The sequence below is a fragment of the Arachis stenosperma genome, chromosome 3 (assembly GCF_014773155.1).
Source record: "Arachis stenosperma cultivar V10309 chromosome 3, arast.V10309.gnm1.PFL2, whole genome shotgun sequence".
Classification (NCBI taxonomy): Eukaryota; Viridiplantae; Streptophyta; class Magnoliopsida; order Fabales; family Fabaceae; genus Arachis; species Arachis stenosperma.
In genome coordinates this window covers 153,593,730-153,611,497 of record NC_080379.1, presented here as the reverse complement: position 1 = coordinate 153,611,497, position 17,768 = coordinate 153,593,730, and the positions used below count along the sequence as shown (strand labels likewise).

General features: G+C 34.1%; 2 protein-coding genes across 2 annotated transcripts; both read left to right on the top strand.

The window, feature by feature from the left end:
* Nucleotides 1-4,392: 4,392 nt before the first annotated feature.
* LOC130966929 (L-type lectin-domain containing receptor kinase IX.1-like) lies at nt 4,393-6,492 on the top strand. The gene has a single exon (XM_057891749.1). It carries the CDS (start codon nt 4,393-4,395, stop codon nt 6,490-6,492), a length of 2,100 nt encoding a protein of 699 aa, XP_057747732.1.
* Nucleotides 6,493-7,236: 744 nt separating this feature from the next.
* LOC130967542 (L-type lectin-domain containing receptor kinase IX.1-like) lies at nt 7,237-14,601 on the top strand. The gene is made up of 2 exons (XM_057892445.1): nt 7,237-8,401; nt 13,212-14,601. Exons 1-2 carry the CDS (start codon nt 7,556-7,558, stop codon nt 14,316-14,318), a joined length of 1,953 nt encoding a protein of 650 aa, XP_057748428.1. The 5' UTR covers nt 7,237-7,555; the 3' UTR covers nt 14,319-14,601.
* The last annotated feature ends 3,167 nt before the right edge of the window (nt 14,602-17,768 follow it).

Genomic DNA, 17,768 nt, shown 5'->3' with positions numbered 1-17,768 from the left:
CAAATAGTCTTCCTAGTGATACTAGGACATCTCAACAATCAACAAAATACATCATCAAAATGGATGAAATCAACATAAACCCTCCAAAAAGTGGGTATCTCAAATCAGACAAAAGAGAAGGCAGTACAACTAGCAAGTTATATCCTAATGTTCATCTCTACACCAGGAATAACATACTAAAATTTCATAAAAAATGAAACAAGTTAACAATTTAATCGAATCAAAATTTGCTTTCCCTTCCCCCCTCTCCCCCAAAATTCTTCTTCTCTTCGGCGCTGAAGCAAGGCCTTGTTTCTTTCTTTTCAAAAAAATTAAAAAGAAAGCTTCTCATCCTCTCTCGTGGCTTATACGCCACTTTCTTTCATTCTTTTATTTATTTATTTATTTTATATTTATTTAAGTTATGTGACCCCCACTTGAGATTGGGGATCCACCAACAAAAACAAAACCTATCTTAATGATTTTACAGTGCATTTATCATCATCATCTCTTATAGCTCCTTCTTTAGGGGCAAGGGAAAACCAGAGTGTAAGCTCTAGTTCAAACACAAACACAAATTTCCATTATTTCCAATTTTTTTGTCTTGGTAATGTATACTTCTTTCTTTCTTTTGCATATGTTTCCACTGCCCTTTGTAGACACTATTAATCGCATTTGTCTGTTTCTATATTTTGGTAGCCGTATTTGAATAAAAACTATTTTAAATTTGTGCACAAGAAAAATTCTACTGTGCTGAATGAAGATCCATCCACACCCGCTGATGATACGTATGTTGCATGTAGTTGGAACACGTGTCCAAAGATAATGCCAACAAAAGTTATCGTAAGTCCTGCATTTGGCAGTGTTTGTGCAAATTGTCGTGCTTAACAAACGGTTTAGAGATGATAATCGATGCAGTTAAGAATAATATAATTGTTGTAATTAATAATATTTTATATCAAATGGGCGGGGCCATAAAACCTTTTTTGTTTGGTTCTGTTGGGCTAACCAAAGTAATTAATTACGTAGATGGGCCTTTAAAAATTGACATGTAGATGTGGTAATATAGATGTGGTGGTGTGGTCAAATAATGATCTTCTAAGAAAAATGGGAACGTGTTTAATTGGATACACTAAATTTGATATGGGTATACTTGATGCATGCTCTATTACTTTTATTATTTGAGTCCAATGGTAGAAGTAATTTGAGTTAATTTGTATGTTAAATTTTATAGGTTTTGAAATCTTTAGATAAGTTTAAGGGGTTATTTTTTGTCTTTTAACTTAATTTTTTACAAAAGATAGGGTGATCTTACAATTAATAATTTGTTTGTCTCTTTTTAATTAAAGACGTTAAAAATATAAGGGATGATAATTGAATACACTATCCTAAAACTCAAATAGTGAAATGAGATTAAAAAAAATGAATGACTAAAAAAGTTGTTTTTAATATTATACAAGAAAAAAATGCAATATATTATTTTTGGACTTTGATAAATAATAATATTAAAATGATTATTTAATATCTTAATAACATAAAAAGGTGGAGAATAAAATTATAAATAATTTTTTTAATCATATTATAGTAGTTGTCATTTTTGTACGTTAAATTAATCATTTAAATTTTGCTTAATATATGTAGGATTAATATATGTAATTATACTAAATTATATATATTGTTGTGGAATAAATAAATAAGAAAGATAAAAAAAATGTTATATCAATATGTGTAATAATTCCTGTTATTAATTATTTTAATTTTAGACTCACTTATATTTAAATTAAGTATATTTTTTATTAGTCATGATTATTATTATAAATATAATTAAATATGTATTAATAAAAAAATCAAATATTTTAGTAAATAACAATATAATTTTTGTTAAGATTATATAATATTTATTAATATTAATTTTCGATAAATACATATAGTATATAATAATATAATGAATATAAACTAATGAGTTAGTTAATAAAAAAAATATTTATTTTTATATAAAAATAAAATTATAAATTATAAATTGTTGAGTAAATTTTCTTAAAATTTAAGTATGTTTAAAATGTTAGTGAAACTAAGGCCTAGATTTGAGTATGGTACCAATTTGTTTTGCATCAGACGGCCGGGGTGACTTCACAAATGATGGGGTTAGGGGTAGAGAGGCGCTGACGGGTTAGGTTCTCTTTATTTATTTATTTATTTATTTATTTATTTTTTTGGTTTTAAAAGCATGAAACCTTTAAATCCTTCCTTTGTATCTGAACACCCTAGACCCAGCCAATTTTTTTATCAAACTAAAACCTGAATATGAAAACAAAAATAATTATTATATTACATTATATTTATTTTTCAGTTAATTAAGTTATTAATATTTTTTAATTTACCTGTTAACCACCTCAATTTTAACAAGTCATTCTAAATTGTGGAACCCATATCTACACTAAATACTTCCAACTGCAATTGAATATTTTAAATGGATACGTGTTTCCACCACATTGGGATACGCAGCATCAGACACCTGCTGAGGAATCTATCCTTCAACACTAAAGCAGCTCCCTGTGCATAATTGTTATCCAAGAGTACAGGGTTTATAATGCAATTAAAAAAACTGTCATGATTTGAATATTCAATATCCACAAAATTACAGTAAGAAGAACAGAGGAGAGTAAACTAAATTAACACCGTCGGTCTCATTAGCCATATATCACAACCACCTTAACTAAGTAGCTGGGTAGGATAGAACACGCAGCCAATAAAGTAGTCTCAACTATGGCAGCGAACCTATATTTCTGGGGTCTCTTCTATAGTGCCTAAAAAATTCATAAGAACACCAAAGAATTTTCCATATTTCTGTAATGCTTTTCGTTTATCCTTGGTTAGCCATAGCAGTAGGAGGGGACATAAGGGACATTGGAAAATAAATATACGTAGACACATTTATGTCAATAGTAACAAAATTAGTCTTATAGCCGGGTAGAAATGCATTGCTTCATTATTGAGTTGTACACAGCGAGCCTCGTCAAAGATGAAGGCCCATGCAGCGTTTGTTTCAAAAACTCCAGTATTATATTTGGTAGTCGAACTAAAATTTTAATTTTGAGACATAAAATTTTAGTTTTTTCAATATTTTTAACAAGTGATAACACCGAAATTAAAATTTTAGTGACATTTTTTTTAAAAGTATTTTTATTTAATTTTTTAAATTTTAAATTTACTTTCTTAAATTTTTATATTTATCTTAAATTAAACATAATATTAAGACATAACTCAATTTAATATATTTTATATCAAACATAATACAAAAATTTAATTTATTCTGCCTCAATCTTAATTTTTTTCCAAATGCATGTGCCATCAAAGGAGTTAATAAGGCCGAGGAGGATAGTTGGTGGACACAATGATGCTTGAATCGATCTTGAAGCACTTACTACCCCTTTCTACGAGTTCCTTATTATTATTATTTTTTTTTTGGTTATCCAATCTGTCCCTTAAGCCATAGCTTTTTTATTGTTTAGAGGAGAATGGCAAATTTTAAAAATTTATATTTCGGACATATTAGTCTTTAAAAAATACTAATAAAATTTTTTAAAGTAGTAGATATGGACATACTACTTTTAAATTAGTCCTTATAATTAGAATAAAAGATTTTAATTTAAACTAATTTTCCACACTTGTTACCCTACAAAATTTTATTGATATTTTTTTTTTCAGAACTAATCAATCTAAAACATAAAATTTTCGAAGTTTATTTATCATCTTATTAAATTGAAAAAGTATAGATAATTAATAACATTCTTGAATAATGTGTGAACAATGTAAATTAATAGGATTAAAAAAATAAATTTAATGAATAACATTAAATTAAGGTGTAGTATACTTATATTTGATTGGTGATTGTTTATATTTAAGATAATCATTGTTTCCTTAACACTACCCTGTTAAATTTCTTATTACAAACTTAGTAATAAATGCTCACTGTCACTGAGTCAATCAACAATAACGTGGAAGCTTATGCATTGTAAAAGAAAAAGAAAACCCATTCAAAGCTACAGCAGAAAATTAAGAGGGAAAGACAACAACACCAAGAAACTAAGTCTTCTCAACCACCGGGTTCATACCACAACTCCCTCTAAGTCGCTTCTCTACTCGCGTCTGTCTTTCTTTCTTCTTCTATGCATTCCCTTGTGATTTGTGACACAAATTTATGAGTAGTAGTCTAGTAGAATTTTGTGTTTGTCAATTACTTTATTTAACCTACAGTGTAATACATAGTAAACTTGTTTCCAGTGTTTAATCCATCTTCATCAATGAGTTGATATAGTTATTTTTTTTACTTACTTGCAGTCCCTTGCCCATTGCAGCTTTCTTAGAGGGTTCTTGCATTCACTAGATACAATTGAACCAGTCTCCTTAGCCATGGCAGCATCTCATCAACACTACTGTGATAACAAAAGTTATCTTCTTTCTTGTTTCACCTTATTCTTTCTAGCTGTAGCATCAAGTGCAGCTCCAATAGCATTCAACTATGAGACATTTAGAAACATGGGAAACACCTTAAATCTTACAGGAGGAGATGCCTCTCTGGACATTAATAATGGAGCACTCAACCTTACTTATTATGGGACTGATAGCTTTGGCAGAGTCAAATATCACAAACTGCTGCATCTTTGGGACAAGAAAACAGGCAAGGCCACAGATTTCACCACACACTTCACCTTCTCCATCAACACACCAAACAAAACCTACAATTCGGATGGCATCACTTTCTATCTTGCTCAGCCCAACTTTCCTCTTCCAACTCCAAGATTTGGCGGCGGCATTGGTCTCCTGTCACGTGCTCAGATGCTTACTCCAAACTACACAAGCAAAGATCATTTTGTGGCAGTAGAATTTGACACCTTTGGCAATGCCGAATGGGATCCCATTCTTGGATATGATCATGTAGGTATTGATATTAATAGTATGGCCACTCCTTACACTCGAGAATGGTTCACTAGCCAGGATGAGAGAAAATATGATGTTGATATCACTTATAATTCTACTTCAAATGTTCTGGCTGTGTTTTTCACTGGATACAAAGATAACATCACAAGGATTAAGCAGCAATTATCCACTGATGTGGATCTGAGAGAGCAACTACCAGAATGGGTTGAATTTGGCTTCTCTTCCGCAACCGGTATGTATTATGAGTATCATACTCTTTTCTCGTGGTCCTTCAACTCTACTATGGACTTGGAAGCACACAGCAGGGACAATAATGAAAGAGCAACACACAAGGACAACAAGGGTAATCAAACAAAAACCGGAACAATTATAGGGATTACCATTGGTGCATGTGCTTTAATTGGTGTTTTTGGGCTAGCTTTTCTTATGGGATGGAAGCTGAGGAGGAAAAGAGGAGTGGAGAATGTAATTAACCTTGCAATGGACAGAGATTTTGAGAGAAGCACTGGACCAAGGAGGTTTTCCTATGCAGAACTTTCTAGAGCAACTTATAACTTTGCAAATGAGCATAAAATTGGTAAGGGGGGTTTTGGGGAAGTCTACAGAGGATTTTTGAGAGACTTTAACATGCATGTTGCCATCAAGAGGATATCTCAGGGATCTCAACAAGGTGTGAGGGAGTATGCATCTGAAGTCAAGATCATTAGTCAACTGAGGCATAGGAATTTGGTTCAACTCGTTGGTTGGTGTCATGAGCAGAATGAGCTTCTACTGGTTTATGAGTTCGAGGAAAATGGTAGTTTAGATTCTTATCTGTTCAAAGGTGGGGGGTTATTAAAATGGGAAGTAAGATACAACATCGCTAGAGGCTTGGCTTCAGCTTTATTTTACTTGCATGAAGAGTGGGAGCAGTGCGTGCTTCATAGGGACATCAAACCCAGCAATGTTATGTTGGATTCCAATTTCAATGCAAAGCTTGGAGATTTTGGGTTAGCCAGATTGATGGACCATGAAGCAAGTTCGAAAACAACGAATTTAGCAGGAACATTTGGTTACTTGTCACCGGAAGCTGCAATGAGAGGGAAGACTAGTAAAGAGTCAGATGTATACAGTTATGGAATTGTTGCATTAGAGATAGCATGTGGAAGAAGGGTGGTTGAACAAAATGTGAATGAAGAGCAGATATACTTGGTGGATTGGGTTTGGGAACTGTATGGCAAAGGTGATATACTTAAAGCAGCAGATCCAGGATTAGAGTTGGGAGCATTTGAGGAGGAGGAAATGAAGAGGCTAATGACAGTTGGGCTTTGGTGTACTCACAGTGATTACCTTAAAAGGCCATCAATGAGACAAACACTTCAAGTGCTCTATTTTGAAGTTCCATTGCCAAATCTCCCATCACAGGGTACTGATGCACCTAACTCTGTCAGATCTTTGCTTCCTGGGAATAATAGCCAAACACAGCCTTCAACTTCTTCAAGCAGTAGCTCCTTCACTGTTGGGTCTACACACTCCAACAATAAGGCTTCTAAACTCATTTCTCCAGCTTCTCAACCTCTACGTACATTCTAAGTTGATATCAGTATATCACTTTCAGTTTTTGCTTTTTGATGTTTTAGTTTCCAATTTAAAGTAAAATTCTACACGTGTGCTTGTCTTTCGTACTGAACCAGTTCTCTTTCTCTCTACTCTTATTATTTTCCTTCTCTTGCAACATTGCATTGGAAACTCAAAATGCCATTATCGCATAAAGAATTCTTAACTCACAAGCATAATAATGATTTATGAATTCATAAAGATGGATTTATATTATATTTGTTTTTGTTGTGAATCCATTTTGCAAGCTCATTCAGATATGATTACTCTTCTTTTTATCATGTTTTTGGCTTATTTGACCTGGAAATGAGACTCACTAATTGGTGGTAATTGATAATTCATAGAAAAGCACGTTCCATTGACTCCCAGGTCTTGGTCTTTCTACCTTGTATAATAATTTAATAATAACTGCCAATGGCCAGTTGCCATATTTGATCGAAGGGGTGTTTCGAATGCTAAACAGTGACATCAACTTGCGGTTTAATAATGCTTTATCTAGCCAATTGTTATTGTTAAGCGGAAAAAAAAAAATCAGAAATTTCTACATCAACAGCATTTCTGTTCAAAGAAATTGCTTTTTCTCGTAGAGGGAACTATATTTTCTTTCTTGGTTACTATTATCCTCCAACATCTACATCAATCTATCAAAGTAAAACTTGTGCTTCTAGAAAAAAAAAAACCTATAAAATATTATGAAACTTAAGATACTGGTTAAGAAGAATTAAGAAAAACTAATTATTGTTCATGCAGGGAAAACTTGCAGCAAAGCAAGTTGGCCTCGTTGAGGGTCCTTGCACCTTATATTGTCTCTCTTCCTTTCATAATGAATCTTCCATGAAGCTTCTATTATATGTGTGTAAATGCAAAGAAAAGAAGGAAAGTTTTTATTGGTAAGCTGTGATTTTTCTTTTCCACCATATACACTGGTCATTCACATGTGTGAACACTCTTTTGGCACAAAACTTGGTTCAGCAGCCACCGAACCTCACTATTCAAAGTACTGTCCTAGAGATTGAGATCATCCGTTTTGTTCCTAAACATGGCGGTTTCATCCATTTTGTTTCTCTACGTAGTCATCTTCCCTTATTATGCATCATCCTTAACCTTCAACTTCACCAGTTTTGATTCCAACAACAATAACAACACCCTAAGATATGAAGCATGGGCAGAAGCAGAGGAAGAAACTATCCAGCTGATAGGAAAAGCGCACTTGAATAACAGCATTGGTCGTGCAGTGTACTACAAACCCATGCACCTGTGGGACAAAGCTTCAAGGAACCTCACACACTTCACAACCCATTTCTCATTCATCATTGATTCTCAGAATAGAACTAACTATGCAGATGGACTTGCATTCTTCCTCCGCCCCAACGGTTCCACCGTCCCCAGTGCCACTGCCGGAAGAACTCTGGGCCTCACTGTTGACAACCAAGATACACTCAACATAACTGTAGACCCCTTTGTGGCCGTGGAATTCGATATCTTTAAGAATTATTTCGATCCGCCCAATGAACATGTGGGTATTGATGTTAACTCCTTGAGGTCTGTTGCTAATACCACATGGTTTTCTAAGGCTAACATCAGGGGAGGGAAAGTCAATGAGGCTTGGATCAGTTACAATGCTACTTCCATGAATCTTAGTGTTGTCTTCACTGGTTTCAACTCAACCACCAACACTTCCATGCTGCAGAATCTGTTTGCTGTGGTTGACTTGAGAGAATATCTTCCTGAATATGTTGCAGTTGGATTCTCAGCTGCCACAGGAACTTCTTTTGCTTTGCACAAAATTCTCTCTTGGGATTTAAACTCAACTTTGGGAGACGACATAGCGAAAGCAGAATCCCCTGTTGCAATGAATCCATCTTCCAGTGCAGCTCCCAATCATGTAAGTAAAATATCCACACTTAATTGGCTTTAGATCACTCACTCATATAAATGATGCTATTATATTTTTTTATTTTTCAAACTCATTAACACTCATAATAATAAGAAGAGAATTTTTTGAAACAAACACTAAGTATTTTAATTCATGGAGAGATAGATAACAACATACATATGAAGCCTTTATATAAGCAAACCTTCACAAATATATAAGCAAACCTTCATAATAAAATAATAATTCTTATAACAACTAAGCACTAACTGTCATAATTCAAGAAACATATAGAAACTTTAAATAGTCAATTCCTTGTTCAATTTTGCTTCAAATTCTTAATCATCAATCTTGAGGCTTTCAATTCATGATTCTTCATTCTTCTAATATGAAGATGATGAGTGCAACTTGTATTCAATTCCAATTCAATTTGATTTTGAAATGTTCTAGTATGTTGTAGTTATACTACTTTCTTGAATATTCTTGATTTAATTTTCTAACGATGCCTCCCTTAAATCAAGCTTGTAAAGTTTATCATTCCAAGCATCTTCTTCAACTTGCAAAATAACTCGATCTTCAATGGCTTTGTAAATATATCTGCATCTTGTTCTTCAGTTGGACAGTACTCTCTATCACAACTTCTTTCTCATTTACCAATTCTCTAATTTTATGAACTCGAATATCAATATGCTTCGATTTTCTATGAAATACTGGATTTTTGCAAAGTGCAATAGCTGACTTGTTATCACAAAATATTGTTGTTGGAGTACTTTGTTTCTCGTTCAATTCCTCAAGAATTCTTCTTAGCCAAACTGTATGCGTTGCACAATTTGCTGCTGCTATATATTCTGCTTCTGCTATAGGGAGTGCTACTATACTGGTTGCTTCTTTGATGACCATGAAATTGCACCAGAACCAAGATGAAATACAAATCCTGAAGTAATTTTTCTTGTTTATATCTCCAGCCCAATCACTATTAGTGTAATCGATAAGATTCACTTCATTAGTATTTTCATAATAAATACCATCATTTAAAGTACCTTTGATATATCGAAGAATTTTTTTTGTCGCTTGCAAATGGTTGGTACAAGGTTTTTCCATGAATCTGCTAAACAAACCAACTCCAAACACAATATCTGGTCTAGTCGCAGTCAAGTACCTTAGACTTCCAATCAAGCTTTTGTAATATATAAAATCTACTGTTCTTCCTTTATCTTCTCTTAGTAACTTGAATTTCTCTTCGACTAGAGTAGGAACTGGCTTTGAATGTTCCATGTGAAATTTCTTCAAAATATCATTTGCATATTTCTTCTGAGAAATGAAAATACCATAATCTCTTTGAACTACTTCAATGCCAAGAAAGTAAGACATCAAACCCATATGTGTCATTTCAAAGTGCTTTATCATAGCCTCCCTGAATTCTGCAATTATCTTCAAATTATTCTCAGTAAAGATCAAATCATCAACATAAGGACACACGATCAAGATATCTCTAAGTTCAACGAACTTGATATAAAGAGTATGCTCAAACGGACATCTTCTGAAATCATTCTCAATGAAATAAGAATCAATCTTCTCATACCACGCTCTTGGTGCTTGCTTTAACCCGTACAAAACTTTCTTTAATTTGTAAACTTTATCTTCTTTTCCAAGAACTTTATATCCTGCAGGTTGCTCAACATACACTTCTTCTTCTTCTCAATGGCATGAATCTCCTCATCCATTGCTTTCTTCCAATTGTTGTTTTTAGAGGCTTATTCAAAGTTTAATGACTCACAATCTGAAAATAGAGCAAAGTTTATGATTTTTTCATCGGACGAATCGTTGACATTACCAACTTCATAATCTGCTAATCTAGCAGATATTTTCCATTCTCTTTGTGATCTTCTAGATGATTCTGGTTGTTTGGTTGTGTCTGATTGTCTTTCTTCTACTTCATCACATGTATTTGGAATTATAGTCAGCTGCTTTTCTGTCTTTGTGTTCCAATCCCACATGTCTTTCTCGTCGAATGTCACATCTCTGCTGATGATTACTTTCTTTATTTTTGGATTGTACAACTTGTATACTTTTGAGTCTATGCTATAGCCAATAAAGATACACTTCTCGCCTTTGTCATCTAACTTCTTCCTTAATTGATCTGGTACGTGGATATAAGCAATACAGCCAAAGACTCTGAAATGATGGATGGAAGGCCGCTTTCCACTCCAAGCTTCCTCTGGAGTTTTATCACGAACACTCTTTATTGGACACCTATTTAAAATATGAACTGCTGTTGCGACTGCTTTTGCCCAAAACTCTTTAGTCATTTGTTTTGACTTGAGCATGCATCTGACCATATCCATGATGGTTCTGTTCTTTCTTTCAGCAACTCCATTTTGTTGAGGAGTATATCTAGTTGTTAGTTGGTGTTGAATTCCGTATTGCTTAAAGTATTCTGAACACGCAAGATATTCTGTTCCTCTGTCTGTTTTGAGAATTTTGATTTTACAGCCACTTTGTTTTTCGACAAACGCCTTGAATGTCTTAAAAAATCACATGCTTCTAATTTCTGCTTCAAAAAGTATACCATGTATATCTACTAAAATCATCAATAAAAGTGATAAAGTACCTGCTACCACCATTAGTTGGAACTTCTACAGAACAGAGATTTGAAAGCACAATTTCAAGTAATCTTCTAGCTCTCCATGACTTTTCTGTAGGAAATGGATTTCTGTGCTTCTTTTTCAGTTGACAAATCTCACAAATATAATTGGGAATATGAATCCATGGTAGGCCAGAAACAAGTCCTTTCCTTGACAGGTAGTTTAGGCCAGAAAAATGAAAATGTCCAAACCGCATGTGCCACAGCCAGTTATCATCAAGTATCACAGAGCTCATGCAAGAGGGATTGACATGTTGAATTTTTAATGGAAACATTCTGTTTGAAGTCATCTTTACTTTATCTATGAACCTTCCGTTGTTGTCAAACACAATGCAATATCCATGATAAGTTATCATCTTATATCCCTTCTCAGATAATTGTCTCATACTCAGTAAATTGTAATCAAGTTCAGGAGTATAGAAAACATCAGAAATATAACTCAGAGAACCATCCTTCAATCTAATTTGTATGTGCTCTTTTTCTTCAATAGGGATCTTTGTACTATTACCAAACTTCAATAATAGTTTAACGGAATCATCTAATGAAGAAAATAACTCTTTTCTACCAGACATGATTACTACAAGCATTATCCAAGTACCATATATTTTCATCTTCAACACATGAATTACTTATAAAAAATAAAGTTTGAATACCCAGATTATCATCAGTATTTTGATGCTGATTTTCTGCAACGTGTGCTTGATTGTTATTCACCATTTTGAATCTGCAATCTGCTGCTTTGTGTCCATACTTTCCACAATGAAAGCAGTTGAAATTGGTTATTTCTTGATAAAAATTGCCTCAACCTCTTCCTCGGTTGACAAGCCTGAAATTCGTTCCACCTCTTCCTTGATTAGGTGGTGTAAAATTATTGTAACTTCCTTGGTTGTAATTGACACGACCTCTACCTCTAAAACTTCCTCTGCCTCTTTGAAAATTAAAACAACGACCTCGTCCTTCTTGTGTATAACTTGATGCTGCAACATTGTTTAAATTCACTCGACTTTTCAGGGATTCCTCAGTTGATTTTTCTGACATCTCCAGTATTCTGCTAGCTTTCCATGGTTCCTTACAACTCTGTAATCGTCATGGTATCTATATCGTGGGACTCTAGTATCGTAGTCACCATATGGTCATACTTCATCGGCATGGTGCGAAGAATTTTCTCCACCATTTTACTATCGGGCATATCTTCTCCATAGACTCTCATCTTATTGACAAGATCTGTAACACGAGTAAAATATTGCTCAATAGTTTTTGAGCTAGACATCTCGTACCTTTCGTATTATCTTCTGAAAGATTGTAGCTTTGCTTTCTGAGCTTTATCTATGCATTTGTATGTCAGCTTCAACGTGTTCCACGCTTCCTTTGCACTTTTGGCATTTGCTATTTTGTCAAATACCATATAATCTACTCCTTAATGAATTTGAGATAGCGCCAATTGATCTCTCCTTTGTTGGCCAGCATCTGTTTTTTCTTGCAAACCCAGTTCAATAAAATTTCATAGGTTCTGGGCCTTCAAATGGGTAGACATCAAAGTCTCCTAATAACTATAATCAAGTTTCTCATCTAACTTGGGCCCGAACCACACAATATTGAAAGTGTTTGCCATACCGACTCTATGAATAAACAACTATGTGAGAACTCTCTCACACCTCACAAACTCTCAAACATCAGGTGCTGGATTAACCAACTCTGATGCCAAATGTAAGTAAAATACCAACACTTAATTGGTCCTAGAATCACTCACTCCTATAAATGACGCTATTATATTTTTCATCTCTCAAATTCACTAACACTCATAATAATAAGGAGATAATTTTTTGAAACAAACACTAAGTATTTTGATTCATAAAGAGATAGATAACAACATACATATGAAGCCTTTATATAGGCAAACCTTCATAATAAAATAATAATTCTTATAACAACTAATCACTAGTTGTCATAATTCAAGAAACATGTAGAAATTTTGATTAGTCAATTCCTAGTTCAATTTTGCTTCAAATTCTTAATCATCAATCTTAAAGCTTCCAATTCATGATTTTTCATTCTTCTAATATGAAGATCTTGTATTTAATTCTAATTCAATTTTATTTTGAATTTCTTCAATGTTCTAATATATTGTAGTTGTACTACTTTCTTAAATATTCTTGATTTAATTTTCTAACAAATCAGGAGAAAAAGGCCAGCAACACCGGACCAGCAGTGGGATTGGGAATTGGTGGAGTTGTTGTATTTGTTGGGTTGTGTTTGGTTTTGGTTGGATTGTGGAAAAAGTGGAAGAAAGGAAGTGATGAAGAGGAAGATGATGATCAAGATTTTGAGGAGTATATGGGGGAAGATTTCGGAAGAGGAGCAGGACCCAAAAAGTATTCATTTTCTGAATTAGCGTTTGCAGCTGATAACTTCAAAGATGAGAACAAGCTTGGTCAAGGTGGATTTGGAGGTGTTTATAGAGGGTATCTCAAAGATATCAACTCCTACGTTGCCATCAAGAGGGTTTCAGAACATTCTCATCAAGGAATAAAGGAATTCGCATCGGAAGTAAAGATCATTAGCCGGCTTAGGCACCGAAATCTTGTCCAACTGATTGGTTGGTGTCCGAAAAGGAAGAAGCTCTTGCTTGTATATGAGTACATGCCTAATGGAAGTTTAGATGTTCATCTTTTCAAGAAGCAGAATCTGCTGGGATGGACAGTTAGATACAACATAGCTCGAGGCTTGGCGGCCGCACTGCTATACTTGCACGAAGAATGGGAACAATGTGTTGTGCATAGGGACATCAAATCAAGCAACATCATGCTGGATTCAGAGTTCAATGCCAAACTTGGGGATTTTGGGCTAGCAAGGCTTGTTGACCATGCAAAAGGCGCGCAAACCACGGCTCTAGCCGGTACTCCGGGCTACATGGCTCCAGAATGCAATACCACATGGAGGGCTACTAAAGAATCAGATGTGTACAGTTTTGGAGTGGTGGCATTGGAGATAGCATGTGGAAGGAAACCCATCAAATATAAGGCTCCGGAAAGTGAAATCAATATTGTAGAATGGGTGTGGGGTCTTTATGGAAGTGGAAGGGTTCTTGAAGCAGCGGATGAAAGGCTAGATGGAGATTTTGTAAAGGAACAAATGAAATGCTTGATGGTTGTTGGGCTGTGGTGCGCTCACCCATGTCACAACAATAGGCCTTCAATAAGACAAGCCATTCAAGTTCTCAACTTTGAAGCTCCCTTACCCACTCTTCCAGCAAAGTTGCCAGTACCAACCTATCTTGATGGGTGAACAGTGCATATCAGAGCATAAGTTCTAGTTCAAACACAAACACAAGTTCTTCTGGTATCATCACAGCTCCTGATGATGTGCCTCCCTCTAAATTGCTTCTGATAAATTCAGTGTTTCCTTTAGAGTAGGTTTTCATTCACATTATTTGAGTTTTCTATTAAACTTTGATTCAATTCGGTCTTATGAAACATAAATTGATATAATTGCCATTTGTAATAAAAACTTATGTGAAGCAGAAGTGGAATTGTTTGTTTTCTCGGAGTACTTGAATGAGCCAACCCTTGCCGGGAACGTTCTTGCCTTGTGGCTGGTAGAGTTGAGCCACATCCTTTAGCTATATATAAATAAATAAGGGTAAAGTACGAAATTGGTACCCTACGTCTGGGTGTAATTCTGTTTTGATCCTTAAGGTTTAAAGTGTTTTATTTAAATTCAAAAAAGTTTCATTTAGCATCAATGTAGTCCCACCGTGAGGTCAAAGTTAAATAATTAATGAAATGTCCTACATAACAGTAGTACAAGACAAGGCTGATAATTTAGAGAATACGTTCAAGCTCTAGAGGTACAAAATCAGCTGTGAATACATCAAAACATGTATTTATCATTTTCCTTAGTTTTATAGAAAATATTTCATTTAAATTATAAGAAAAATGATAAATAAATGTATTGATGCATCCACGGTTGATTTTGTGCCTCTGGAGCTTCTACTTATTCTCCATGTTATCGATGTTATTTTTGTACTGCTGTTTTGTAGAATATTTCCTTAATTATTTAACTTTGAGCTCACGAAAAGACTAAATTGAAGCTAAATGAAACTTTTTTGGATTCAAATAGAACACTTTAAATCTTAAGGATCATAACAGAATTATGCCTAAACGTAGGAACCAATTTAATACTTTACCCAATAAATAAAAAAGAAGAATATTAGTAACTTTTTGGGCACCAAGTAGTCCTTTTCTTGTGAGGTTTAAATACGTGCGAAAGGATCTACTAATGCAATGGAATATAACTGAAGGAGTTTTAGGATGTGTACATTAAGAATAATGGAAGACATTTCTCACATTTTATTTTGTCAATGTGATCGAGAAAGGCTTTCTAAATTGGAGTAGTTGACAAATCCATGTTCAGGGTGTCATTAATATCTGCCACGGATTGGAAGTCATTGTAAAAGAAATAGTCAACTATTATTAAGAACAAAGTGCCTTTGATTGCCATTTGTCACAAAACCAAATCTACCTGAAAAAGTTAATGAATTATATACAAGTTACTGAAGAAGATCAAGTAAAACCAAGTCTTTAATTTGTTTAACCAGCAGCGAGCTGCCCCTAACGGTTTTATACCCACCAAGATCACAACTCTCATACTCACACAGCACTTGTGCTAAGTAACAATGGCACCACCTGCTGCAACATCTATCTGCCATGGTGGACTTGAGAACTTATCTTCCCGACTATGTTACCATTGGATTCTCGGCTGCCACAGGACATTTGTTTGCTATACATCAAATTCTTTCATGGGATTTCAACTCGACTTTGCAGAAACCACAGCTCTAGCGTATTCGTTATCATGAGAAGTATCTTTCAACTAGGGCAGATAGATTTGCAACTAACACTTTGGTACTGTTACTGTAACTAGCATTGAAGGCAATGATTCCAGCCTATGCACACCATTTCATATATTCAATAGACCACAAGTTGTTGATATCGATGGATCCCAATCATTGATTAATACCGGACACTGACACGTGATATTAAGGACACGCCAACACGCAAATTTTAAGATTTTATATGACATGCATACATATAAAATATAAAGTATTTTTTAGATAAATTGTAATGATATTTTGATATTTTATTGATATTAAAATATAAATTAAAATTTTTAATTATTTTTAATGTCTTATTTTAATTATATCAAGTATTTAAAATATTTTTGTTTTAATAAATAATAATATATACTGTATTTAAATTTATTTTAAGAATATATGTTAAAAATAAGACTGGACACGTCGATACGTGATGGTATTTAAGTGTGTCCAAATGTGTCTGGAGAAAAAATTTTTATTTTTTATTAAGATATGGTTAGAAACAGTAGACACGCGTATCAGACGAGTGTCCGAAATATGTTCGACACACAGACACGACAACTTAGTGAAATATTCATACTTCATATTTGATTAATAATTTTATTTAGGATATTTTCTCTTTTTTATTTTGATTACTTCTTATTCTACATGGTCCTTGATACTAATTATTTTAAGAATTTTACTATCTTATATTGATTAAACAGATCATAAAAAGAATATTTTAATATTTTAAATATATTCAATATATTAAAAATATAAAAAAATTTATTTTTTCAAAAATTAATATTAAAACATTTTTTATAATATACTCAACCAATACCCTTGGATACAGGATATCAAAACCCTTGTTTAAAACACTTCCAAAGCGTAAGATTTATTATCAAATAAAAGACCCTCAATAAAACGAACTTTCTTCTTGTGATACATAAATTTTTTTGTTCCACCTATAGAAACTCAAATGAGATTGTTTGAGAGAAGAAGAAAGAAGAACAGAGAACAAAAGACCATAAAGTTGAAACGTGTACAGAGAGGAAGAACTCTTCTTCACCAGAAAAAAACTAATCAACTATTAACTTTGAGTGCACTCAATATTTTGAGGAAGTGAATTACAAATCTCAACTAACCCACCAAGATAGGAGGTAAGGCTACTACTTATACTAAACAGGCTCAACAGAATTTTAACAAGAATTTGTTATTCTCAACGGTAAACCCTAACTCTCTTTATATTGCAGACTCTGTTTTTTTCACTGCTTAGCAAGACTGATCCTCAATACCCCCCCTCAAGCTCAAGGTGTGCCTTGACACAACTCTGAGCTTGTTCTTGAGCCGTTCGAAACTAGCAGCAGATAATGGCTTTGTCAGAATGTCAGCGACTTGTTCTATTCCAGGTATGTGAACCACTTGGAGAGCCTTATTATTCACCTTCTCTCTAACAACTTGAATGTCAAGTTGAAAGTGCTTAGTTTTGTCATGTAGTACAGAATTTGCTGTGAGTATAACGGTGCTCATGTTGTCACAAAAAATCATTGGAACAGTTGCCAAAGGAATCTTCAACTCATCAAGTAGATTTTTAACCCAAGTCACTTCTGCTTCACACGATGCTAGGCTTCGAAATTCTGCCTCAGTAGATGACCTGCTTATAGTTGGTTGCTTCCTACAAGACCAATTAACCAGATTAGTTCCCAAGTAAATGCAATAACCTGAAACAAACCTCCTGTCTTCTAAATCTGCTGCCCAATCTGAATCAGAAAAACCATACAACCTGTACTCCCTGCACTTATGTAGAAGTAAACCATGGTCTTTTGTCCCTTGTAGGTACCTGAGTATCCTCTTCACAGCCTTCCAGTGAGCCAAAAGAGGACTGT